This window comes from Vicugna pacos, chromosome 4 (genome assembly GCF_048564905.1).
Source record: "Vicugna pacos chromosome 4, VicPac4, whole genome shotgun sequence".
Classification (NCBI taxonomy): domain Eukaryota; kingdom Metazoa; phylum Chordata; class Mammalia; order Artiodactyla; family Camelidae; genus Vicugna; species Vicugna pacos.
The window spans coordinates 63,652,486-63,678,008 of NC_132990.1; the positions used below are offsets into that span (position 1 = coordinate 63,652,486).

The window sequence follows — 25,523 nt, forward strand, 5'->3', positions numbered from 1 at the left end:
GAAATGAAGGAAGTGCCTTTCACCCAGTGTTTTCTTGCAATGTCACTTGGCCCTGAAGCAAGGCAGCTTAGAGAATCTCGTGGAAAATTGCCTATTCTGTTTCCTTCTGCAACGTCTCTTTCTTTGGGGCTCAGGTCAAGCCCCTGAAGGCAGGCTGGCGGAGACCCCATATTCTCCTCTCGCCCTCCCTTGTCCTCAGAGACTTCCACTTGGAAACCCCCTGGCAGTCCCTCATGCTTCTGTGCACACAGGCCAGCTCATGCCACCTGTCTCTGGGTGGGGACACCAGTCCAGCACAGAGAGCGGAGTCTGACTTCTCACTGAGGTTCAGCGAGAACGCCTCCATTTTCTTTTATATTTTTAGAAAGAAGGTTGACAAAGAAAAAGTCAGAGATAGAATAAAGCCAGGGAGAGGGATCAGAGAGGGAAGTGAGGGAGAAAAATGACTGCACTGTACTCTGTTATCTTCCAAAGTAGCTTAAAATAAAAATGAGAGTCAAACTTGGGAACTGTAAACAAATCCATCTGGAATGTAAAGCGAGAGGGATGTCTGGGAGAAACCCTCTGTTCAGCCTCGCAGAATCCCAGGCTGTCAGACTTGGAAGGGTTGCCTGGTTCCCACCCAGAGCGGGAATTCCCTCTGTGCCCTCCCTCCCTGAGGCTCTCCTACCACCAGCCTGTGGATTTCCTTGGCCTTCCTCCTGTGGCTCCATTTGTTGGAAAGTTCTTCCTGAAATCCTGCTGGGTTCTTACAGAAGAAGGGCTGCACCTCTTCCACCTCACTGTGCTTGTGTGTGTGCACCGGTCTCAATTCTGCCCGCGCTAGGCACGCGGGCAAGGCAGAGCTGACCCTCTAATGGGGAGTCAGGTCAGCAAGCGGGCGGTGACCCTCGGGTGTGTGGAGGCTCATGTTAGTGAGAAGTACAGAGCACGGTAGGAAGGGGACCCCACTCTGAACAGAGACTCACGGCCCCCTGCCCCAGGAAAAGTCGCCACACCAGGGAGCAAGGTACATTTGAGAAGGTGAGAGAAGTTTGACATGTGTAGAGGTTTTCTCAGTGTGAGCTGGAGGCTTACGGGGTTCCTGAGGCTTTTCAGTGTGTCCTCAAAGTCCAAAGTTATTTTTACAAGAATACTATGACGTTGTTTACCTTTGTCACTCTCATTCTCTCTTGAGCGTATGGTGGGACCTTCCAGAGGCTGCGTGGCATGCGGTGTTGTCCTGCTCTGGGCTCTTGTGTTTTAAAGTTTCTCAGTTCTAATTCACAGTATGGTAACGGCTGATAGATATAACCCCCATAAACAAGAGCTCTTTAGTAACAGAAGAACTTCAGTGGGTTTGGAGTGTAAAGAGAAAGGTGTGGCCTAGGGAGTGTGGACTGGGGTGAGACGTCTAATGAGCAGCTGGAGATGGGTTTGGATTTATACTGAGGGCAGTGAGGGGATGCCACGTGTCTTGGGAGGGGGCTGAGATACGGTCCGATGTGCCTGTTATAAAGATTGCCTGAGCTGCTCTGTGGCAAAGAGAATGGGGGAGGAGTTCACTGGAGGAGAGGGAGCATCCAGGTGGCTATTACATGATTCCAGGAGAGGGATGATGGTGGCCTACGTGAGGTCACTGGCAATGACAATGGAGAAAAGTCGATGGAATTGAGAGCTATTTGGGAGGTACGTGTAGCAAGACTCTTCCCTGAGACTTTTCTGGCTAAAATCATCTTGGTTTCTTCTACTACTTGAATGAATGAAATAATTTCCTAATGTCTTCCCACACCTCCATCCAACCAAACTGTCAATTGGTTGAGTCTATTCCTGGTACATCCTTGAGCCTCTTAACACATGATATGCAGGACAGAGTTCCACTGGAAGCGCTGAGCCCCCTGGTTCCCTGAGCTGACTCAGGCCTCCTAGGAAACCCAGCAGACCCGGGTTTTCCTTCAGGAGATGCAAATTTAGTACATGCAGGCCAGGAAAAGACACTGTTCTTTTTTTAGATCATCCTATTGCAGGCTCTGTGATCCATTTGGCTCAGACCCTTTTAATATTCTTGAAGAAATAAACTTTTCCATGAGCCAAACTCTACAATTTATTTCTCAACTCATTTTCATCCTATTTATCTTTGCGTGTTTAAGTTTTTGGACTTCCCAAACTAACATAAAATTCCCCAATCCATGAGCAGTGCCAGACATATCTTTGGGGTTGGGGAAAGAGCGTGGGGGTGGGGAGGATGACAAGGTTGGGATCTTGGTCTGAACTCAGTCATCAGTGCACTCTGCCCTTGAGTGAGTCACTTTGCTTCTCTGAAGATAGCATCTTACCCACAAAACAAACGTCCTTTCCAGCTCTAATATTCCATAGAGCTGCAACCTCATTATTTTAGCGCCGTATTAACAAGGTAGAAGATTCTTCATTGGACAGATACTTATTGCAAGTCCACTATGTTCCATTAACTCCATTTCATGGACTTCAGGTGAATATAGTCACAGAAATTCTTGCCTTTGGCCACAGAAAGTGGTTGTACTCAGAAGAAACTGTATTTTCCCATCTCTTGAGCAAAAGCTGTATTTCACAGATGAATATTTTCTGAGGTATCTGATACCATGGTACAGTTGTAGCTCAGGAATTAGAAAGCTTGATCTGATCGATTCAAATCTCTGTTAAGATCACTTATGCAGGCATAAAATACACTGCAACTGCTGGGTTTTCCATGAGAGATTAACAGATGCCACTCACTGTTTTCTTCTTACTCATGTGAGTGTTTTCCCTATGTTTCTGCCCACAGTATTCCAGGTATGCTGAAGTATCCATCTGGAAAAAACTTGGCACCAAGTTTTTATAGCTATATTTGTGTCAACAGCTGCAGTGTATATACACAAAGATATGTGAGAGATGTTTGTACAGATCATCATAAACGTACATTTAAATCAGAATAAGTATGTGTAAAAATATTCACACATGTCTATGGCCTCATTTCTAGCGGATAGCTTATACGAACATGTAACTTCATTTGGTCACCGTGTATACAAAAATATATCAGAAATGAAGCATCAGTACTTTTGTACCTTCCTTCCTCCTCCCCTCCCCTCCCCTCCCCCCCTTCTCCCAGACTCAGCACCACACATCCAGTTTCCCAGCTGTGTCCATTTTTCCTCCTTATGGACTCTGATTTGTCTTCATCTCCTCTGATGTTCCCTTTATACAAGCGATAGGTGTGTGTTGTCTGCATTAGTACAGCAGTTTCTTAACTGATATCACTAGACTAGAAGCTCTTCAAGGGCAGAGACCCCATCTGCAAAACCTTTTTTTCCAGGGATGATATCCGAACACTAGATACAGACCAGGCAGTCAATAGTTACTCTTTGAATGGCTGGATGGATAGATGGATGGATGGATATATCTGTGACTCTAAACATTGTTTTTTCTGGAGGACAACTTTCATTTGCTTCCTTAAAATTTTTCCGTATCTCCTCCCATCTCTCAGCATAAAGTTTAGTTTCCTTAAAGTGACATACAAGACCCTTCCTAATCTGGGTTCTGCTTAGCTTGTCAGCCTCACCACTTGCTGCTTTCCCATTGCGCTCAAACCCACAGTCATCTTATTTCATAATCTCTCAACTGTTCTCTTTGCTTGGAATACCTCCTTCTCCCAAGCTTTTTCTTGTTAATTCTTCCTTATGTTTCAGAACAGAGCTACTGTATTTGTGAGCATCGATTAAATATTCTGTCCTGTTTGAGGTTTATAGCACCCTGGTGGGATAGGCACCATTACGGGAGGTGATACAATGAGCTGTATTTTATTGCATTGTTCATTCCTTCAAAGCTTGACATGCTCTCTCCGGACCAACAGTATCACATAGTATTCTACTCCCCACCAAGGAATTACTTAACCATCAGAGGCTCAGTGTCCTCTTCCATAAAATGAGTTTAATAAGACCTACATCATAGACTTATTGCCAGGATGAAAAGAGCTGAGGCATGTAACGTGCTTGGCACAGCGCCCAGTGCGCAGAGGATGGTCAGTGTGTGAAGCCCAGTATTATTAAAAGGATCACTGCTTCGGGGGATGGGTTGGACTCAGTACCCCTTGAGGCTCTTTTTTACATCAAACGTTCGTCTCTGATAAGCAAGCAAGCACACAGTTTGCTAATATGTCTAGTCCTGTTCACTTACTTGAGCATAATGACCAGGCTCACTTTCCTGTCCTTTGGAAAAGCATTTGGTTCCTCTGTTGACTAACAAGAAACCGGGGATGAAAGCATGAGCCAAACAGATTTGTCATCGTTGCTCTCCTGTGGCTTCCCACCACTGACAGTCATTTTCTCCAAGGAGGAGAGAGAGATCCCTTGCCAGTTCCAGGAGAGCCCCGGGTGGGGGAGGGAGGGCGGTGGAATGTTCACCTGGCACTCGCCATCACACAGCAGGCTCTAATACTCCATGGAGCCTCAATTTCTTTTTTTAACTCCATGTTAACAAGACAGAAGATTCTTTACTTGGCAAATACGTATTGAACATCCACTGTGTTCACTATTTATGGGCCAAGCACCGTGTTAAGCATTGAGTGAAACAGAGCTGCAAAACAGAGACAAATGGTAACTATCTTACAGGATTTGGGTCAGAATCAGATAAATTAATGGCTAGGGGATGTGCTTCATAATCTGTTAAAATGCTGGCTCCACTAAACCTTATTGAATGAGTAAGTGATAGCAGTACCAACAACCCACAAAGTCAAGAGAATCGGGAACTCTTTGGGTTGGAGAGTGAATGGGAAGAATGGTTTCAGCCTCAGTAGGAGTCTTAATTTGTGCCTTTGACTTAAACTGCTGGTCTCTTCTAGCCAGCGTTTGCTACAGGCAATCAATGAACCTGGTCCAGGAGAGGTGGAGGGGATCGTGGAGTTACGTCCATCTCTTCTTGTTCTGATGTGTTATGTCAAAAAAAATCCTTTGAATTTTCCTTGTTCTTGCCCACCCCACCTCCATCCCTACCCCTTGCTTTCTTCTGTTTCCCTTCTGTTCTCCATCTCCACTGGGCATCTCTCTTCTCCCTTGGCTGGGCAGAGACAGGGACATTGGAGGCATCAACAGCTTTAGCTGGAATGGCTTTCCCACCCAAAATGGCTTTCTAATTTTCATATTTTGGTGATTCCTGTTACGTTGTGACACTATTTGTTTTTCAAAGATTGAGTTTTCCTTTTGGCTTTAGAAATATCTGGCATTTCCACCGCCGCCCCCCCCCCCGCCCCCCCCCCCGCCGCTGATGCGAAAGAAAGAAAGAAAGAAAGAAAGAAGGAGTGTGGCAAATAGGACAACCTGAGATCCTCCATCCTACCCTCACCGGCTGACGTGCATCTCTTGCTCGACACCCTTAAATAAATCAGAGCCAATCACCGCATTGAGTCCTGATTACTTTTCTCAGCAGTGCAAAGGAGAGCTCTCTGAGGGTCTAGGACTAATGATCTCAGCAGAGAAAAATTCAGAAGTTGCTGCAGGCTGAGATCAGTGGGGATGAGGCATCGTCTCCCTGGGGAAAGAGTGGAAGAATCTCTCCTTCCCTCTCCCCCAACCCTCCCCTTCCTGAGTCAGACTGGACAGAGCTCAGAGCAGCTCAGTGGTATGGAATGACCTCATGTGGAGAAGGGGAGGAAGAGAGATAAGATGGCTCCAGGGCTGTCTTCCAGCTCTGTCATTCATGGTTCTAGACAGTTTCCTCCCAGAATCCTCAACCCAAGGGGCAGAAGCTATCCTTACCTCCTCTTTACTGGAGGTTTCTGATCCTTCTGCCATTCCAAGCGGGTTATACCAAAGTCGGAGAATAACGGGGAGCTACAGGGTGAGACGAAACTGCACTCTGCTGTTGACCTTTCACCTCAAGCTGTGAGACTTTGGTTAGTTCAGTCCACATTTCTGAGCCTTAGTTGGGTCACCTTAGAAATGAGTCCTTGAAAAAATTAAACAAGTTCAGAGGACATAGTGTTTAGCAAACGTGTGTCCCTTCTTTCTTTCCATCGGAGGCAGAAAAGCCTACAAGTGAGAGATAAGGAAGGAAAATTTGGGCATCAGCTCAATCATAAGACACTTACTTGAATATATGTATAGTTTTGGCCAAATGTCTGGTGATTTGTCAAGATCTGTATCACAGGAGTGGGGATGAGCTGGGTGCTGTGCATACAGCAGATTCACCAAGACACCGAGAACCTTCCTTCTCTTTTCCCCCCGTCTCTGCGTTCTAGTCTGGCCAGTGTCTCCTGAGGTCTGCAGGAAACTATGAAGACTTTCAGGAACTCACATTCTCACCTCTTTTCCACAGGTCATCCAGATGTCGAACAGCCCTGTAAGTCCAGCGTCCGCACCTGGAGCCCAAATTCAGCTGTCAACCCACACACAGTGCCCCCAGCCTGCCCTGAGCCTCAAGGCTGCTACCTTGAACTGGAATTCCGCTACCCCTTGGTCCCTGAGTCTTTGACCATCTGGGTGACCTTTGTCTCCACTGACTGGGACTCTAGTGGAGCTGTCAATGACATCAAATTGTTGACTGTCAGTGGGAAGAACATCTCCCTGGGCCCTCAGAACGTCTTCTGCGACGTCCCACTGACCATCAGACTGCGGGATGTGGGTGAGGAAGTGTATGGCCTCCAGATCTACACGTTGGATGAGCACCTGGAGATCGATGCTGCCATGTTGACCTCCGTTGCAGACAGCCCGCTCTGCCTGGCGTGTAAGCCCCTGCAGTACAAGGTGGTTCGGGATCCTCCTCTCCAGGCAGATGTGGCCTCCATCCTACACTTCAGTAGAAGATTCACAGACATGTAAGTGTGCTTGCTGGGTAAGGGGACGATCAAGTGGGTGGGCTGTGGAGGGATGTCAGGAGGGTCAGAGAGGCCTGCACTGGAAGAAGGTTTATCACAGCCAGACTCACTTCAGGGGATTCGCAACCTGGCAGTGGGTGTAGAATTGTCTCAACAAGGTGGAGGAGATGTGGTGGGAAGAGCAATGGGCAAAGAACCAGGGGTCCTGACTTTTGGTGGCAGCTCCAGCATGTTAACTCTAAGCCTCTCTGACCTCCCTGCAACTTAGCTGTAAAATGAAGGCAGTTGGATGAGATTAGCAATGAGAAAGTCACTTATTACTGGTGAAAGTACAAGAACTGCAGTTCGCTAATGATTTTCTTTTTATATTAAAGAGTATTCCTGCACAGTGATTGCTTTCTCAGTGGGTGAGGAGGGGGTGAAGTTACAGCAGGTTGGCTGGGAATTGAGCATGTCCTTGGATGCTTGCATGAGAATGTGGCTGGAAGATGAGCATAACCAGTAACAGCCTGTGCTCTGTTATCCGAGGTGGAAGAGAGGTGCCTACTCACTTGATCCTTAGGAGCCCTTGCAGCTCTAGGTCTCCATCATTCTTTTGGGATACTCATTGCTTTTATGTGAGATAACATTTGTCCTTAATATTCCTTTCTCAAGCCGCTTCTCTGTCACCTCTTCCTCAAACATCCTAACGATTTATGTTTTATGAGCAAGGCCACCTTCTAATGAAGTCATTAGTGCTTTTGCTGTGTGCCAGACAATGATCTGAGGTCTCTGCGTCTTTGACATCTTTCATCCTCTCCACAACCACAGCCCTAGTCTCCTTCTCATTTTACAAAGAAGGAAACCGTAGATTAGAGATGTGAAGTCGCTGTCCAAGATCACATAGTTAGGAAGTGGTGAGATCAGGATTGGAATTCATTCTGACTCCCAAGCCAGTGCACTTAACCAATGGGTGGTTAAAGATGGATTCCGGTCTCTGCTTTCATCTAACAGATGAGGGAGTCTTCTCCACACCTACCTTGGGTACCAAGAGTCTGTGAAATCAGTCACCAAACGTTCGCTGGACATCTACTTTGTACAAGTGATATCAGTAAAGAACTCTTTGAATGTTGGAAAGAACAATAGCTCAGGAGTCAGACGCCTTGTGTCTAGCCCCAGCTGGTCCACGTACTAAATATTAGATACATCAATCAGTCTCTTTGAGCTTCGATTTCCTCTTCTATGTGATGAAAATATTGAAGTCGATGGTTTCTATAGGCCTTTTGTGGCACTTTCTTTGGTTCTAAGCTGATATAAGACACAGCCTCTGCTCCGTCTACTTGAAAATATTTGCTAAGCCAATTATTAATAGAAACCAAGTTCTGGAGGAAACTTTTAATCTTTTTAAGAGACAGAACCACTTTCAAACACTTTACCAGCACTTCCTTTTACAATGCCGGCTATTAACGTGCACATCGCAAGCAAACCCTCGCCCATTCCTTGCCTCAGAGATGGAGAACATCTGTTTAAGAGCTCAGAGCGAGCACTTGGTTTGTGTTTGAGAATGTACTTAAAGGATCGCCTTGCACTGAAAATATTCCATAACCCTGTCCCTTCCATCTCCTCGCTTGTCTAGAGTGGCAAAGTTCTATAAATATGCGTCCACTTAAAATTTCTGTATAAAACAATGAAGAGAAGAAATAATAGACATTTCAAAACCTCAGTTTAAACACAGCTTTCATTTTCTTGCCTTGAGTTAGGAGCCTGTGAGCGCTGACATGGGCTGGTAAGTGTGGAATGGTGGAAATTAGACTGAAGAATAAGAAACACTTTGGGTTCTAGTCTCAGCCAAGTCACTAGCCTGCTGCACGATCTTAGGCAAGTCATTTACCTTTTCCGGGCCTCAGAGCTGTTAAATCTACAAGGAGGAGGTTGTCCTAGGCCCGTGGGTCTCAAACTCAGTTGCACCTTACGAAAACTTGGGAGCATTTTGAAACCACCTCCGGCTCACTTGCAACCTCTCCCCCTTCCAGTTACTGATTTAAGTGGTAAAGGAAAATAAGGCCTGACCACTAGGACTTCAGAATCTCACTAGATAATTCTAATATGCGGCCACGTTTAAGAACCACTGCACTAAATCCGGCTCTGAAAGCCTGGCTCCCAACCAGCAGTGTCCACTGGACCTGGGAACTTAGAAAGACCAGGTTCTTAGGCCCCAGCCAAGAAGGCTGAGAAGCTCGGAGCACAGGGCCTCTCCAGATGACTCTGATGCTGGTAGAGTTTATAGTCACTGCTCTAAATGATCTCGAAGGCCCAGGAATCCTCAAGGTCTCCACTCATACAGCTACTGCTTCAATTTACAAATATGTACTGAGGACGATCTATGTGCCAGAGTCTGTGCTGGGAGCTGGAGATTCAGGGACAGCTCAGACCTCTTCCCTTTCCTGTTGACACTCACACTTGAGCAGACCTTCACCACTTGGTAAAAATGCCACATCCTATGCCAGTTTGCCTCCCAAACCACTGCTATTCAGGGCCGCCCTATGTACCATTTGTTCTCTCATCCCAACAAATGTTTCTTTGGTCCCTATTGTGATGCAGGCACAAGGGCGAGACTGAGGACTTCACTGACCTTCCTCTTTGTCTTTCTTGAGTCCCAAGGAATTTATTGGAGACCTGGGCTGGGCCGGGCTCCGCTTTCTGACTTGAAAGTTCTCTGAGAGGAAAAAAAACCCAAAAAAACAACATCATTCCAAGTCAACCTACCACTTCAACTCCTTTATCTCTTGGTAATTCGAGTTCTAAACTCCAACACAAATACCTCTTTGTGTGTGTGTGTGTGTGTGTTTTACGGCTTTCACATTTTTTCCATATCAAATAAATTGGCTCTTAGACAAGTTCTATATAAAGCCTGTTTTGGAGAAAAAGAGGCGAGAGGGGAAAAAAATGCTTTCTTTTTCTTCCCTGACTCAACCCATTACATGATTCCCTTTGACCTTTGTCTTCATTTTTTTCTCTCAACGAAAATATTTATTCTTTCTGTTATCTATACTGGAGATAGTTTCCCAAGGTATGACATTGATGAAGGGAGAGGCTCCCGTGCTTACCCAGTGGGCGCTTCTCACAGACCGATTGCTCTTGGCCGGTGCAAGGGAGAAATGTGGACCATCTCCCATAAGTGGAAGCCTCTCTGTGGAATGAAGACTGACACTGGCAGAGGGAAGGGGGACCAGGGCAGACTCGGCTGCTAACTCACGTGGGACATGGAGACCCACTGCATCACGGGACTTTGTTTTTCCTGTCTGTAGCATGAGGGGACGGCATATTAAGCTTTTCTCTGTGGACGGTAGTTGCTCTTGGGGGACAGGTGACTCCTTCCCTTTTTTGGTAGTAAAAGGGGCTCAGCAGAGATTGTTTACCTCCAAATCAGTACCTACCACGGACCTCACTGGTTTTGGTTGCCCTAGTGAAAGGTGGAGTGGGTGTACAATAATAATAACAGCAACAATAACAACCATTTACTGAATATTGACTCTGCTTTAAGCACCTTTCAGTTGTATATGAGGCAGGTGAAGCTCAGAGAAAAGGCTGAAGCTCAGAGGAGTGACTTATCCAACCTAATACAGCTGGTAATGGCAGAGCCAGGTTTAAAACCCAGGTCGAATTCCAAATTCCACCTTCTCAGCCACAACACCACACCACCTCCTGCTGTCATCATGCTAAGGCAGAATTGTAGAGCTCAGACATGCATCTGCACTGACTGAAGTTCAAGACACAGAAGGTAGAAGACGGGATTAGCACGCACAGGCCACCGGCCCCAGTCAGTTCCTGAGACCCAGTCTGGACTCCAGCAACACAAGACACACAGCCAGGTCTTTTTGTGTCTGGCTGGGAAGAAAGAGCACAGATACTTCTGGTTCTCAACCTGACTGCCAAGTGCTCCTGCACTGGGTACCACGTTCCTTGGGTCCTTTGGAATCTCCAGATTTCCCTAAGTAGTAAAGACTCTGGAGAAAACTAAGCCTTTTTTTTTTTTTTTTTGGCTTAGAGGAAGTGAGGTATAAAGCAAAGCAGAAACAGTGAATAGCAGCTCGCTTTAATTATTTATCTGCTTATCCATCCATCGTTGGTTCATTCAGCAGATATCTGCTGGGTGTCTGTTACATCCTATGCACCGTGTTAGGAAATGGTGATACAGGGGTGCCCGTCCACCCACATGGTGTGCACACTCTTTAGGAGGAGAGAGAGTTAGGCAGGCATTAGCACTGTGGTACAGTAATGCCCTGATGGAGGACTAGATTTTTTTGTTTCTTTATCTGCTGATGTAGTCCAAGTGCCTAGAACAATTCTAGGCACAAACTAAGTGCTCAGTAAATATTTTTAATGGCTCTTGAATAAACAATGGGAAGAGAGATGGAGAAGCTATCACTTACTAAGTACCTACTATGTGTCAAGCACCTTCTAGGGGCTTTACTTAAGTAATCTCGTTTGACTTCAGCTCCACAAGATAGGCGGTCCTGTCCCCAAATTACAGGTAAGAACCCGAAACTCAGAGTTTACACAGCTGTTAGGCTATGTAACCACAGCTGAGGTTTGCACGGAGATCTGTCAACTCCACAGCTAGTTCTCTAATTCATTCTCTAGTTGGACAAATTACATTGGTGTTTCCTACTTCATTTGTGCCTCTCCATTCCTAGGATCACTAATTTGGAACTAGAAATATTTTTAGAAGTCATCTCCCCCAACCAGCTTATTTGTGTACCCCAACTAATTATTGATTCTTCTTTCACATTCAGACCTGTTAAGCTGCCAACACAATCTCTTTTCCTTCACCTCTTTGGTATTCTCAATGAGTCCTAGGGTAAATGAATAAACATAAGGAAAGGATATAGTCTTATGATCTGGGTGGAAATTCTCCTGAATATCAGTCCATATTTTACAAATCAAATCCCAGATCTCTTCCTCTGAATTCCACAGATTCAGAATGACCATCCATCAGTTCAAAAACTTTAGTTCATTCATCAGTTCATTTGCTCAGCAAATGTATGTTGATTCCCACCATGAACCCAGGTACTTTCAAGGCAATAGGGATACAGTAGTGAACAGAGCAGAGAAGATTCTCACTCTCATTGATCCCTGTGATGTAGTTGGGAGAAACACACCGGAAAACACTACATAAAATCCCAGTTGGGTAGGATTTAGTGATTTTAGATAGTTGGTCAGGGAAGGCCTCTGTGAAGTGACATATGAACAGAGACCGGAGTGTCTCCTAGTCACTCATTATAAAGGCTGGGTGATTTGCCATCATTGAGATCCTGGCCTATTTGGAACATCGATGTCTTATTACGTGATCGTTGGTCCTTGATCACTGTTTGGCTTGTCTTATATTTAACTGTGCTTGTGTGTTTTTTCTCTCTTACCTGCTTTAGATTCTCAAGTACAAACTTTAGCACACTCATTTGTAGCAGTATCAGGTGTCCATGCATGCTTTTTGGATAAATGAGCGAAGAATGAGTCAGCAGTAGCACAAAGTGGAGCCTCTCAGGAGAGGGGTCTCTTTTAGCATTGACACGTGGCGCCACATTAAGCCCCAGGGGACTGGAAAAGGTTAGACCAAATCAGGGTCACCTGAAGCACAGGTGGCTCTCTCCTGCTGTTTCTGTAGCTCTCAAGCTGAGTTTCCACTTCATTTTTTTTTTCTCAGCCCTGTTATTTTTCCACGGTCTTTCTGTATGTCACCCAGTCGTGCATTCTTTGTTCTAGTATGTGTCTACTTTTTCATTTGTTCATCAACTGAAAGGTGAAAGTCTGGTTTAATCATATGCAGTAATACTTCTTTCATTTGATGGATATTTGCCAAGGGTCTGTTCTGTGTCATGCACTGTGCTGAAACTAGGAATACAGCCCTGATTCCCTGGCCTCGTGGGCACACAGTTTAATGGGGAAACCAGCAAAGGAAACAGGTGATTATACGGCAGCATGAGAAACGTATGGTGTGAGTCACATAAGAAGGGTATAGAAAACATAAGAAAGATAGCTAACCCAGCTTGGGATGGCTTGGGAAGGTTTCTTGGAAGAAGTTATGTCTAGGCTGAGACCTGAAGGGTGAATAATAGTTGATCACTGAAGAAATTTGCTATAGGATGGATGGTTGAAACCAAGTGGATGCTTGGCAAAAATTGATAAATGAATGAATGCATAAATGAACAAATGAATGAATGAACTGATATGCTGTGTATACTTCATGGCAGAAGTGTATGTTCGATCTCAGATCAGCTTGGAGGGGGAAAGGTAGTAATATGAGCTGTCTATCCTCTTTGGTCCTTAAATCTGTTTCATTCCTTTTAACTGCTGTATAATATTCCACAGTCAGACTGTGCTGCAGGTTAATTAGCTGGGCATGTAGGTTATTTCATACATTTTTCTATTACAAACAAATGTCCTTGTGGGCATGTGTAAGAATTTCTCCAGGGTTGATACTGAGAAATGGAATGGCTGGGTTATAAATTACAGTTGTTTTTTTTTTTTAATTTAAATGGATACAACTTATGGCATTCTGAGAGGGGAAACTAGCTTACATCCCACCAGCAGCATGTGGAGGACATACTACTGTTCTGCATGGTTGCTATCACTCAACAAAGTGGAAGTGCTTTGTCTTTGCCCACTTAAGGGGTAAAACATGACTCCTCATTGGCAGTCTTGTGATTGAACATCTTGAGTGAGCATCTTTTCAAATATTGACTGGCTGTTTCCATTTGCTCTTCCATGACTTGTCTGTTAATATCTTTAAGTTATGTCTGGTTGTTAATCTTTTCACACCTCAGTGTTCCCCTCTGCTAAATTGGGATTTTAATGCCAGCCCTCCTGCATATCCACCCATGTTATTGGAATCTAGAGTGAAACATGTCGTCAAGAGGGAACTCTTAGTAATCACTTATGCATTGATATAGTTCTCAAATGCTAATTTAGTATGCTCCCTGGTTAGGAACCACACTGCGTTCTGAAGATACAGTGGTTAACAAAAACCAACCCAGTTTCTGACCTCAGTGGAGTCTAGATTTAGTCGCCATCACATATGCAGGTAGCATCTACTACTAGTAGTACTAGCATCACTAGTGCTAGCAATTACCATGACTCCTTCACATACGCTTAGTGTTTCTTATAAGCGTAGTGAGGTGCAGCTATCAGTATGCTTCATTTTAGACGAGCAAGCTCAGACTCACAAAGATAAAGTCATTCATTTAAGGTCGCACAGTTAATAGATACTGGAGTCAAAAGTTTTATGTCTCTTTGACTGACCCCAAAGGGTATGCCTGGCAGAACTACAGAGCATAATCATTGCTATGACAGGAAAAGAGTAAGGTGGCATCTTGGTGGATGAAGAGAGTAGATATTAAAACTAGCTTTTCTTATTCCCAAGAAGCAATAGAATAAACACACAAAAGAGGAGAGAGCCCTTTTTTTTTTTTCATTTATTTTTTGAACATTTAAATAGATGAAGAGGAAGAGGCTTGACAAAGTGTGGGCATCATGAGACCAGCGTGGTTTCCAGGAACCTGTTGCTAGAATGCATGCTCTAGGGTGGACCCCTTTCTGAGCAGGGCCTTCAGCCACACCTGTGCAGAATGGTCTTACCTGCATCCTGACGTTCTATCCACCAGGATGGATGAGCAGCATCAGAAGTGAGAGCTGTTTCTCCAAATCCAGACCAAATACCTCTGTTCCTAGTCCAGGCTAGCAGAGTACACAGTCAGCACAATCTTACTCTATTTCTGGAAGTGGGGCATCACCCACCTACAACTCCCTCTCATCCGTCTTAAGCCAAGTACCTCTTAGAATGAAATACGGATTCCGGGCATATTCTGGGAAGCAAAGGGGTCTAGCAAAATCAACAGATCTCCAGGGTCAGCAGCAGTCTTAAAAGTGCTGACTGCCTCCAAGTACCTTCACCATTTTGAAAGCTTGGAGGGCCCCTGTTTGGCGCTAGCACCACTGAAATCACTTATCTAAATGACGGTGAAACAGTCTGATGCATCACTGGACCTTTAAGCCACTGGCCATCATAATGACTCTTCTACAGACAGAAAATAAGACTCGTAGAAGTTAAGTGATGGGCCCACGCCTCTGCTGATAAATTCATTCATTCATTTATGCAGTCATTAATAACAAGTGCCTATTGCATGTTAATGTCCATGCTGGCTCTGTAATTCAAAATCTTACAACTGAATAGGAGGGCCGGTCTGAATAACAGCCCAAATTAAAATATAATTACAAACCAAAGATCATTATTATAGGAGGTTATAAAAGAGTGTAAGTCCTCCTTCAGTTAAGGGGGATGTAAGAAGGCAAGACTGGAGATGTAAGCAGGGGCCAGATTATGAAGGGAGTTTGTATTCATTCACCAGGAAGCAGAGGACAAAGCCAATTAGATCTGAGGTTTTTATAAGATTGGTCTTAGTGCTCTGTGAAGAAAGAATTGAAGAAGAATGAGAAAGTCCATTTAGGGGTTATTGCTAAAGTCCAAACCAGAGATTATGTTGATTTGCATGGAGAAGTTGGATGAATTGGAGGAATGTTTTAAAAGTAGAACCGACAGGACTTGGCGGTGTATCGGAGGCAAGGACTTTAAGAAGGAGCTGTCCAATGACTCCCAGGTTTCTGGTTTGAGTATCTGGATTGAGGGAAATGTTATTTCCTGAAATGGAGGAATAGATTTTAATTTAGTATTTTATTACAGGGTGGGGTAGAGCAAGAGCTCCTTTGGAAAACAATGAGTTAGTGGAGTTAGGTTACAGTGGGTGTCCTGATGTCACCTACTTCTTTGTTCTTTTGCTGTCCTCCCCGTGGGTAGGTAGGGTGGAATGGACTTCGTTGTCTGGCACCAATTCCTGATTTTTAAGAAAAAAAATTAATGAACAGGAGAGAGAAGGAAAATAACAGCCGTCAGAGTAATTACAGATGTGGGAAGAATGGAGGAATTTATCTCACACTGGGCATTGGCAAGAGGAGTGGACAAAATCCATTCAGTCTGTGTTCAGAGATGCTGAGAATCCTCAGGACAGGACTTAGTGGGTTTGTGTTGTGTCTGTTAAACAGGAACCTCAGACATTACTTAGGAGATGCTGAGTTCAGAGTCAGGAGATCTGATTCGCAGGCCAGCGCACAACTGCCTTGCTGTGTGACCCTGACCAGGTTCCTTCAACGCTTTGAGCCTCCGCACCTAATCTTGGAAAAAGTGGGTGATGGTTCCTACCCATACGGTCTCACAAGGGGTGTCCTGAAAAACTAATGAGCTAATGGACTTGCAAGAACATGATGCAATCTGAGGGAACTATAAAAATTTAAGTGTTCACAATTCTTCCAATTGTTTGGTTTTCATTAGGCTTGTTCTTGGCTGGCCCGGAGAGTATGTGTGAAAGACAAACACAGAGACACGCACAGACACACACATGAAACAGTTTCCCGTCTGACTCTACCCAAGTTCAATGTTGGATCAGAATTTAAAAAAAAAAAAAAAAAGATCATTGCACTTTAATCTCTGTGGCTGAGCTAAAGAAAAAGAGAGGAAACCCACCAAAGGTCTAGCCCTGGAATCAGGAGACATGGCTTCTAGTTCTGATCTCCTGAGGTTTTGCAGTATTCCTGGTTCATGAGTCCCCAGTGTGGGTCCACGTCCCCCTTCTATAAAGTGAAGGCCTGGGCAGAAGACTCTGAAGGTCATTTCCAGCTCTGACATTCTGTTCAGACCCTCTTTGAGCTCCTACCTGCCCCGAGGATGTCTAACTCCATAGGGGTGGGAGAGCAGGCTGCATGTCACACTGGCAGGAAGGCTGGACTTGGGGCTTAGAGACTGGCCATCTCTAAAGTCAGCCTTCCAGGTGCACTGGGGCTCTCAGAGCTCCTCCTTGACCTACTTTCTCTCTCGTGGCTTACCAAGCTCCCCATTTGGGACAATTTCAGAATGCATGGGTGTTTTTTTCCTCTTCAGTGGCATTTTGACTTGACAGTGAGATGCCAGAGGTGGGGCATTTGCCACCCCGTCTTCAGCTGCTCAGGCAAGGACAGGCATGGAGTAGATGGTCAGTAAACGTAGGTCAGTAGAGGCGAGAATGAATGAATGAATGAGTAAACAGTTTGGCAGATCGGTGAGTGGTCAGAAATTCATGATAATACAGATGGTATCTGGTATATTGGAGGCCTGTGGATGAGTCACTAGAAGAGAGAAAGGACCAAGGAAAACCTTGCAGCATGAGCTGAGCTCTCTCCTCTTGGGGCCTCAGTCTCCCTAAAGGGGAGGGTTGGGCCAGATGACATTACTCAGTCTTCTGTTCACTTCACAGGCGTTTATTTAGAGCTTTGTAATGTGCCCCACCCGTGCTGGGCTGTGGAGACAGATAAAGCAGGCGGTAAGGAACAGCCCAGCCCTCTGAGAAGGGGACAAATAAGTGGTAACAAAAGTGTGAGAGGTGTTAGTGATAAGAGAAGCACAAGGCTAGGAGAGCCTCATTCAGCCTGAAAGGTCAGTGAGAAACTTCCGGGAAGGGCGGCACCCACACCAAGGCCAGGGGGAGGATGCCACTCAGTGGTAGAGCGCAAGCCTCGCCTGCATGATGTCCTAGGTTCGATCTCCAGTGCCTCTGTTAAATAAATAAACCCATAAATAAACCTAATTCCCCCCCGCACCAAAAAAGTAAAACTACACTAAGGCCAGACAGTTCAGCCAGAGAAGGGCGAGACGGGTTGCTCATGGTGGCTGGGGGTACAGTTTGAGGAGGAGAGTTTGAGGAGCCAGGAATGATGCCTACAGGGTCTGGACTTCAGGTGGGAAGGTGACGAGCCACTGAGTGTCTTCAGGTAGGAGAAAATCCTGATCAGATTTGGTTTTAGGACAGCTCTTTGGCTGTGTGCGGCTCTTGGGGTGGATGGAGGGAAGGGGCCCAGATCGTGAACGGTAAGGGAGGCAGGACAGTGTAGCCGAAACTGAAGTAGAAGGAGGCCCTGGGCTGCAGCAGTCCGGGTGGGAGCCGAGAGAACTGGATGGGGCTGAGCGGTGCCAGTGGGATGGGTGTGCCCATGACCGGTCAGAGGGAGGAGGCAAGCGGAAGATGGCATGGAGGATGCCTAGGTTATTGGTGTCCCTGGAACACAGAATGTGGAGACAGAAGGATGAGAGGAGGAGGTCAGATGTGCCCTCCCATTACCAGCCTTTGAACTGGTGGCAAGCAAACAGCTACAGTTTACTTTGCGCCATAACATTTGTTTTCTGTGTGCAGATTCAGGAGCAATGGAGGTGAGCTTGTGCGTGTGTGTATTCATGAGTGTGTGTGTGTGTGTGTGTGTGTGTGTGTGGTGGGGGTGGGCAGACAGGACCTGTGGGACCACCTGTTTTCATCATCCATCGATTCTCAAAGTGTTGTCCAGTGTTCTCAAAGGTTCCCCAGGGGGGTCGTGGGGTTAATCTTCCGTAACGCTAATACCTATAATGTTACACGGCACGGGCTTTGTTTCGTACCCAGGATTAATCATTCACTCATGGGCTTTAATACAAGCCAGACACCACCTCACTGCGCCTCACGCAGAGCAGTGCCAGTCCCCTCTTCCATTTTAATGCTGGCGCTCACATTCTTGTTGCCAGAGTAAGAAGCAGGTTTTTTGTCCCAGCTTCAATACCCTATAAACTGAAATGTTTGAACTCTTCTTCCCTCCAAGGATGTTAGTTGAAAAAATGCCAGGAAAGCTGGACTCTGCCATTAATTTTCTGTATGACTTGGGGTAGCTTACTTCCCCTTCTCTGGGCTCTGATATCCATCCCACGGTGAGAAACTAAGCAAGTGATATCCAAAGCCTGATTTCTACATTTTTGTTTTCCCTTCTTGAGCTCAACTCGAATACAGACTCAGTCCCCAAAAGTTTTCAGCAGAGAGAATTCTGAGGTGCTCAGACCCCCTACTGTCTAGGAATTAGACTCGAAAACTCTCAGACCTGGAAGGAACACTGAAGCACTGACACTCTACAAATGAGAGAACTGAGCCCAGAGAGGGGAGGCCCCGTCCTCACAGCCACACAGCCCTTTGATGGCAGAACAGGGAACTGAACCTAGGGACCCTGATTCCCAGTCCGGGTGCTCCTTTCCCCCGCATCACAGAGTGCTGGAGTTTGGCCAGACCTTGGGATTCCGATTTGAGCTTAGCCCTCTCTGATCCTGGAGCAGTCTCCGTTGGTTTCTCAGAGTGAAATCAGAGAGCTCTGACATTAGTAACGTCACGGCAGCTGGTGCTGGTGAAGGGGGTGGTATAGGAAATGAGAGAACGCATTTGGCCAAGCTCCAGGTCCACGTGACCCTCCAAGAGCCCTCATTTCAAAACAAACTCAATCTTTTAAGTTCAAGTTCTCCCTCTTGTCAGAAACGTGACTTCCTGCTTCTAAGAAGCCAGGCTTACAAAAGGGCTCAGAAGACTTCATGGACATCAAATGGCTCTTACAAAATAGCGTTTTGATGAGTTAAGTGTAAATGAATCAGAAACATAAGGATTACATTTTCCCCAAGCGCACATGGGTTTCAAAATTCGAGGGGAAATGTAGTTTGCTAACTGCACGCCGACTTTCACCGAATCCAAAGCATTCGTGGGGAGGGTGGCGGGGTGAGGGGGGAGAAGAAAGAGAAGGCCGGCCCCCAAATGGTTTTAGATGTGGTGCCAAATTCGAAAATGCCGTTGGGCTCACCCTCTGCCAGTAATAAAATTGCTGGCCACCCAGAGAGGCCACAGGGAGGAGAAAGGAGGTTGCTTTCCCCACTAGCCCCTGGTCCTCGACAACTGTGTTCAGTTAGTGCTGCTCAATCACCAGCTGTCACTGGGTCCCTCCGCTCCATTCGCTGGCCCCGGCTTGGCCTCCGTCTTCACACTGTGCTTCCTGCCTTGTTTACCTCCAACTGTATCTGGTGTTTTGGCTCCCAGGGGTCTTGGCGACCGGTCAGCTTGTCACAAGCCCCTGCTCTGTAATCAAGAGACCTGTCCATCAGCAGCAGGGGTGTTTGGGGAAGCTGTCACACATCGCCTTTGGTTGCATTCAGGAAAAACAAGAGTCCCTTGTAGTTCTTTTCCTCTCTCCTTTCCTTAATGCTCTCCAGGTGCGGCGTTTCCCCCCAAACTGGTAAATGTCTTCCCTTCAGATCTCGGCCTGACACCGACAACCAGTTCACTCTCAGCGCTGCTGTTACCTTATCCCAGGATTTGAAACTCTCTTTTATAATTTTCACATTGTCCCTCCATTCTTTCTCTTGTATTTTGTTTAATTGCACCAAGAAAGTAGAAAATCATTTCAATTGGTGGTAAGAGATGATTAAAACAAAATAACAAAGGCCTTGGCTGCAAACTGTTAGTTTTATTAAATTTGCTACTGTGTTTTAAATTGGTACCAGGGCGAATCTTTGGACAATTATATCAAAGGCTGCTGGAATTAATCAGTTGCATGTATACATTTGCTCCGTCCTGAGCCTTGTACAGCATGAGGGCAGCATTGTCAGTATGACAATGTGTTACCTGTGTGAGAGGGGTGGACCCTAGTCCCATCGGGAGGGGTACATGTGCCCAGTGGATTCTCAGATCCCTGCCATCTCACTTTTCATTCGTTCAATCCGGACCACACGGGTTGGAGCTCACTGTGGTCACCAGGAGAAATAGTGGATGGATATTATAAGACAAAAGTCCATTTCTCAAACAAAGATTCTTTTCTTGGCAACAGAGTCTCGGCATTCTGAGATGCTGAGATGCACAGCTTTGTTTTAATGAAAGGGCGCATGAGTGGAAAGGGTTGCAGTCTACTGAGAACCAGTCTGCTAGGAGGGTAGGTGGCAGTGGAGGGAGCTCAGGCTGTATAAAGATGTGGATGCTGGTTCAGTATCTCAATTCCTGTTAACACATCTAAGTTCTGGCATCTACAGATGGAGGTGGGGACTTGGGGAATCATTGCATCCAGGCCCCTGCTTTTACAGCAGTGCCTTTCCTCCACTCAGTGACTCGAGCCCCCAGTATCTTGCCTTAGAACCGTCCGTCGTCTCCTGCACACTCTCAACTGAGCATTCTAGTAAAACTTAAGCACTTCCTTTGGCTTACCCTGAAGGCCAGTCTGAATGCACCGTTCTTTATCTCAAAAGGTTTACCTGCCTCCTGTTCTGTGCTATTCCTGCTGTGCAGAATACCATGCTCGTTATTTATGTCTTTTGACGTTTTCCCCAGGTGCATTGTCACAGACTATTAGCTCCTTCAGCAGGTATCACTGAAAACATTCTGTGCCGTTCTTTGTGCCAGGTGCAGAGATGTGGCAATGAAAGGCGAATCTTTTCTCTGTCCTTGAAGCACTGACCATATACCAAGGAAAAAACGCATTCAACATCTGATTGCAACAAGGCGCGCTGAGTTTTATTATGAAGTATGGGGTGATATGGACACCTTTAGAAGGAATCAACGTAGTCCAGGTGTCAGGAGTCTCCTAAGCCTTTCTTATCCTTCCAACCACTGTTGGATCCTCCTCCCTCTTGGCGGTGTTTGAATTCTACCTTGTGTTGCAGTCCTACTGGACTTGACTTACCCTCCCTTTTGCCCTTTGCACTAATTAAGACCATGATGGCATCTTCTTCATCTTTGGAAACTCCATACATGCTTTTGATTTGCCTTGCACAAGGAAAGCGAGGCCCAGAGAGGAGAACTAACTCATCCAAAGTCACAACAAAGTTAGTGGAAGAGCCATGGTCATTTCTGCTGACATGGTCCAGGTGATGTCTATAGTGATGCCAAACTGCTTTCCAGTGTATCCCTTCTCAAGGGCAGATGATACTGTCTGCTTCAAATAAATTAACCACCACCCTCTCCCAATGAAAAGTAAGACCAAAGTACCTCTCAGCCTAGAGCAAAAGTAGAGTCCTCTTAAGAATTCAGGATGATAACCCAAACAAAATTGGAATTGAGGAGCATATTGTTCTCACATGTAGGAAAATGCTGAGTGGACATAACCTTAATGTATGAATGTCAAGAGATAAATCCTTTGGGGAAGACTCTTCACAGCTTCAGTCATTCAGTGAGAAAGGCTGTTCTGTTGTAAGTTTTAGTTCTCCTTAATCAAAATAGAATATGATGACATCTAGCATAGTGCCAGAACTTGGTAGGTAGTCAGTTTTATTCCTGAACCATCCATCCCATGAGGAATATTTGGTCTCTCTATCATCAGGTACTCACTCCCTTTCCACCTTTCCCCCAAACCGGTAATCTGTACTGCTACCAAAATTGTCTTCCCTGTTTATATCCTTTGCCCAGAAAGCCATTTCTCTCTGCCTTCTCATGGCTTGGTTTCTCCTTACCCCTCCAGTTAAGCCAGTATTCCTTCTCTGGGAAGTCTTTTCAGACTCTTCCTCAGCCTGTGTCTCATATCACTCATGCTCCTTACAGACCCCTACACTTTTCAGGCTGTGGTATAGCCATCCATTTTAAGGTCTTTCTTTCCTCATAAACCTATTAGCACCCTAAAGTCAGGACCACATTTTATTGAACTGTGAACCCAAGAAACCTAGAAGAAGTTGAGATGACTCAGTGAATTTTGCTATTTGGATGAATGAGTGGATAAACAGATGAAGTGATATAAGTATATTTATTCAGAATTTGAAAAAGTGGTCAAAACAATGGAGGTAATTAGCTAGCACGAAGCTAACTAGCTGGATTTACTTTTCCTATGCTCTTTTCTCATGAACATTAAAGATAAAGTGATATTGACATATTTGTCATCTTATATTCATGGAAAATTGTATGTGTGATTATGCATAAAAAGATACATGCAGGGGTTCTGACCAGAATGTTCTTGGTAGCTGCCTCAAGGTGATGGAATTGGATATGATTTTTGCTTTATTTTTAATTAATTCACATAGTGCTCAAATTTTTTAAAGCAAGCATGGGTGTCATTTATGGTTAGAAAAAACCAAAGCAATTATGAATTTCTTCTCAATTAAAAAAGAAAATCAGCGCTCACCCTAGTAATATGTTAGCGCTTAAGCCATTTTGCTCTGTAATTCTACATGAGAAATAAAATCTAATTTCATCTGAGTTGCAGCTTTCTGAAAGACTTTTAGGACTATAAAGGGGAGCTCACCTTATCTTCAGATAGTTTCAGTGTTCTGTATTTGATTGGGTATTAATGCATTGCTCACTAGTGTGTGCTTATCCAAGGAGTCATCTCAATGTGATGGAAAGGTCAAGGCTTCTGGAGTCAAACAGTGTAGTTTAAATTCTGCTTTATAACTGTTGTCTCCCTGACTTTGGGCAGATCACTGAACTACACTGAACAATGCAAATGATTTCTACCTTTCAGATGTATATTAGAAATAGTATGTGGAAATATGGTGGACTAGCTAATCTAAAAATATTTCCAATACAAACATCTATCCAGACATCCCAGATAAAATATAACTGATGTAACTAACATCCTTTAAAATGTATGACTGAGATCAGAGAAATAGAAAAATGTGTTGCCAAAGGAAATAAAATAGAACTGAGAACTAGACAGGTAAGCCCTGAATCTAATGTTTTATTGATGTAGTTTGAATAAGGGAGAGCCGTCAGCGTTGGCAACTGAATGAATTGAATATTCTTGCTTATTCCAGGAGTGGAGATTGGCCCTGAAACTCTGCAAGGATGGGAGTTATAACTGAGGGCTTCAAAGTAAGGTTAGCACCTCTGAAACCTACATGTTTAGTGAAAGGGTGTACTAGAGAAAAAAATATCTATATCTATGCTCTATGTACCTCACAAAGATTTGAGGTTTGAGTTTATATTGCTCAGTATGTTTGAGAATACCTGAACTGAGAAACTAACTGGAGAAAAAGAAAAAGAAATGGTTCTTTCTAGATGAGTAATGTTCTAAGAGAGATGCCTAGAAGTTATCCTCTTGAGGAGGGTACAGACTTGACCTAGGAGACACATGATTCCCACAGATTAAAACCCAATGAACATGAATTCATATGTCAAAATTAAAAAACACAAAAATGTGAAAAAATGATGAGTAATGGCCAGAAATTGACATCATTTTTTAAATTAAATTTCAATTTTGATAATACATATGCATATTTGTATTTTAGTGTAATCAAGAAAAAAAAATAAAATTAGAAAATATAAGCTGCAAAAATTAGATACACTAAGAAGGGGAAAAGAGTAGAAATAAAGAAATCCAATACATTCAAATGAAGGTGAGAAAGGGGAAAAATAAATAAGCAAGGAAAACGAATGATAACTGGAAAGCACAAACAAGATGGGAGAAGTAAATCTAATATAATAAGTCATTACACTAATCAGATTAAAGTCAACTATGAAGATGAAGATTCTCAGGTTGTATTTAACTAAAGATAAGTTCACTGAAAGGTTAAAGGTAAATATTTACCAGGCAAATATGAACCAAAGCACATTAATATTATTATCAGGCAAAGGAAACATTAAGGCAAAAAAAAAATATTATTAACATAAAGAGATCACCATATAATGGTGAAAGAAAGTTATATAATGATTTTGAACTTGGATATACCAAATAACATGACCTGACAATCTATAAATCAAATATGACTCTTACCTAAAAAGTAAGTGATAAATCCATAATGATATTATACTATTTTAACATACCTTTATCAATAATTAATAGATCAAGCAAACAAATAGAATAATGTTCTAAGAGATTTTGGACAACACAAAGAAATGTTTCATCTGATAAAAATATATAGGATCCTGCTGCTGAATTAAGTATAAATATTTTCTTCTAGGATATGTAGAACATGTTTGTTTTAATTTACATGTCCCAGGCCACAGAACAAATATCTAAGAATTAGTATCATATAGAACAGTATTTCTGTTTACAACACAACGCATAAATATATAAACAAGTCAACAAGCAGACAAGTAAATAAATGAAGAAGATAAAAACTTTTGGTCAATTAAATGTATCACTGAAAAGCGAAAGTCTTAATTAGGATCCTAGCAGACAGAACTCAGCAATGTGTTAAAACCCACACACTCAAACACACACATTGTGCCAACGCTGGAGTTTCACAGAATGAGACTTCAAAATTAGATGGCCTATTATTGTAATTCACAATACCAGCATACTAAATGATTTTTCAAAATGAGATTGTCTTACTAGATGCAGTCTTAAAACTCTTGATAAAATCAGGTCTCTTCATGATAAAAAGCAAAACAAAACAAAACAGGAAGTGACCTGCAAATAGAAAGACACATCCTTAATAGAATAAAGGGTCTACACTGAAATACAGTAGGCATTATGCTTAATGATACAACGTAAGTATTCCTCTGATTCCAGGATCAAACCAGGAATGCCCAGTAACACCGTTAGTCCCGCCTAGCCCAGCTAGGCAAGAAATGTAAACAAAAATGCTGAGGATTGAAAAGGGAGAAATTAAACTATCATTATCTGCATCTGTAAAAGAATACATAGAAAAATTAATAAGAATCAACAAATTATTGGAACTAATAGACTACAAGGACTTATAAATAGAGTATCAATTTATAAATCATTTTTGTCAGCCCCAGAATACAAATATAGATATACTTGCACATGTGTGTATATGTGTGTGGGGGTAGATAGATAGATACATTACAGCTACCATTTACTGTAGCACTGACATCTATAAAAATGCTTAGAATTAGGAGTATATCCCTAATAAAAAAATCATCACAATTTTTATGAAGAAAGC

At 44.0% G+C, this 25,523-nt stretch overlaps 1 protein-coding gene across 8 annotated transcripts in view; it reads left to right on the top strand.

The window, feature by feature from the left end:
* The window catches only part of PAPPA (pappalysin 1), a 481,990-nt gene that overhangs the window by 324,770 nt on the left and 131,697 nt on the right, over window positions 1-25,523 (top strand). For all 8 annotated transcript variants that reach the window (XM_072960003.1, XM_072960000.1, XM_072960005.1 and 5 more), the window contains one exon: window positions 6,304-6,802. In XM_072960003.1, the coding sequence (XP_072816104.1) occupies window positions 6,304-6,802 (499 nt within the window). The remainder of the gene's footprint in view (window positions 1-6,303; window positions 6,803-25,523) is intronic.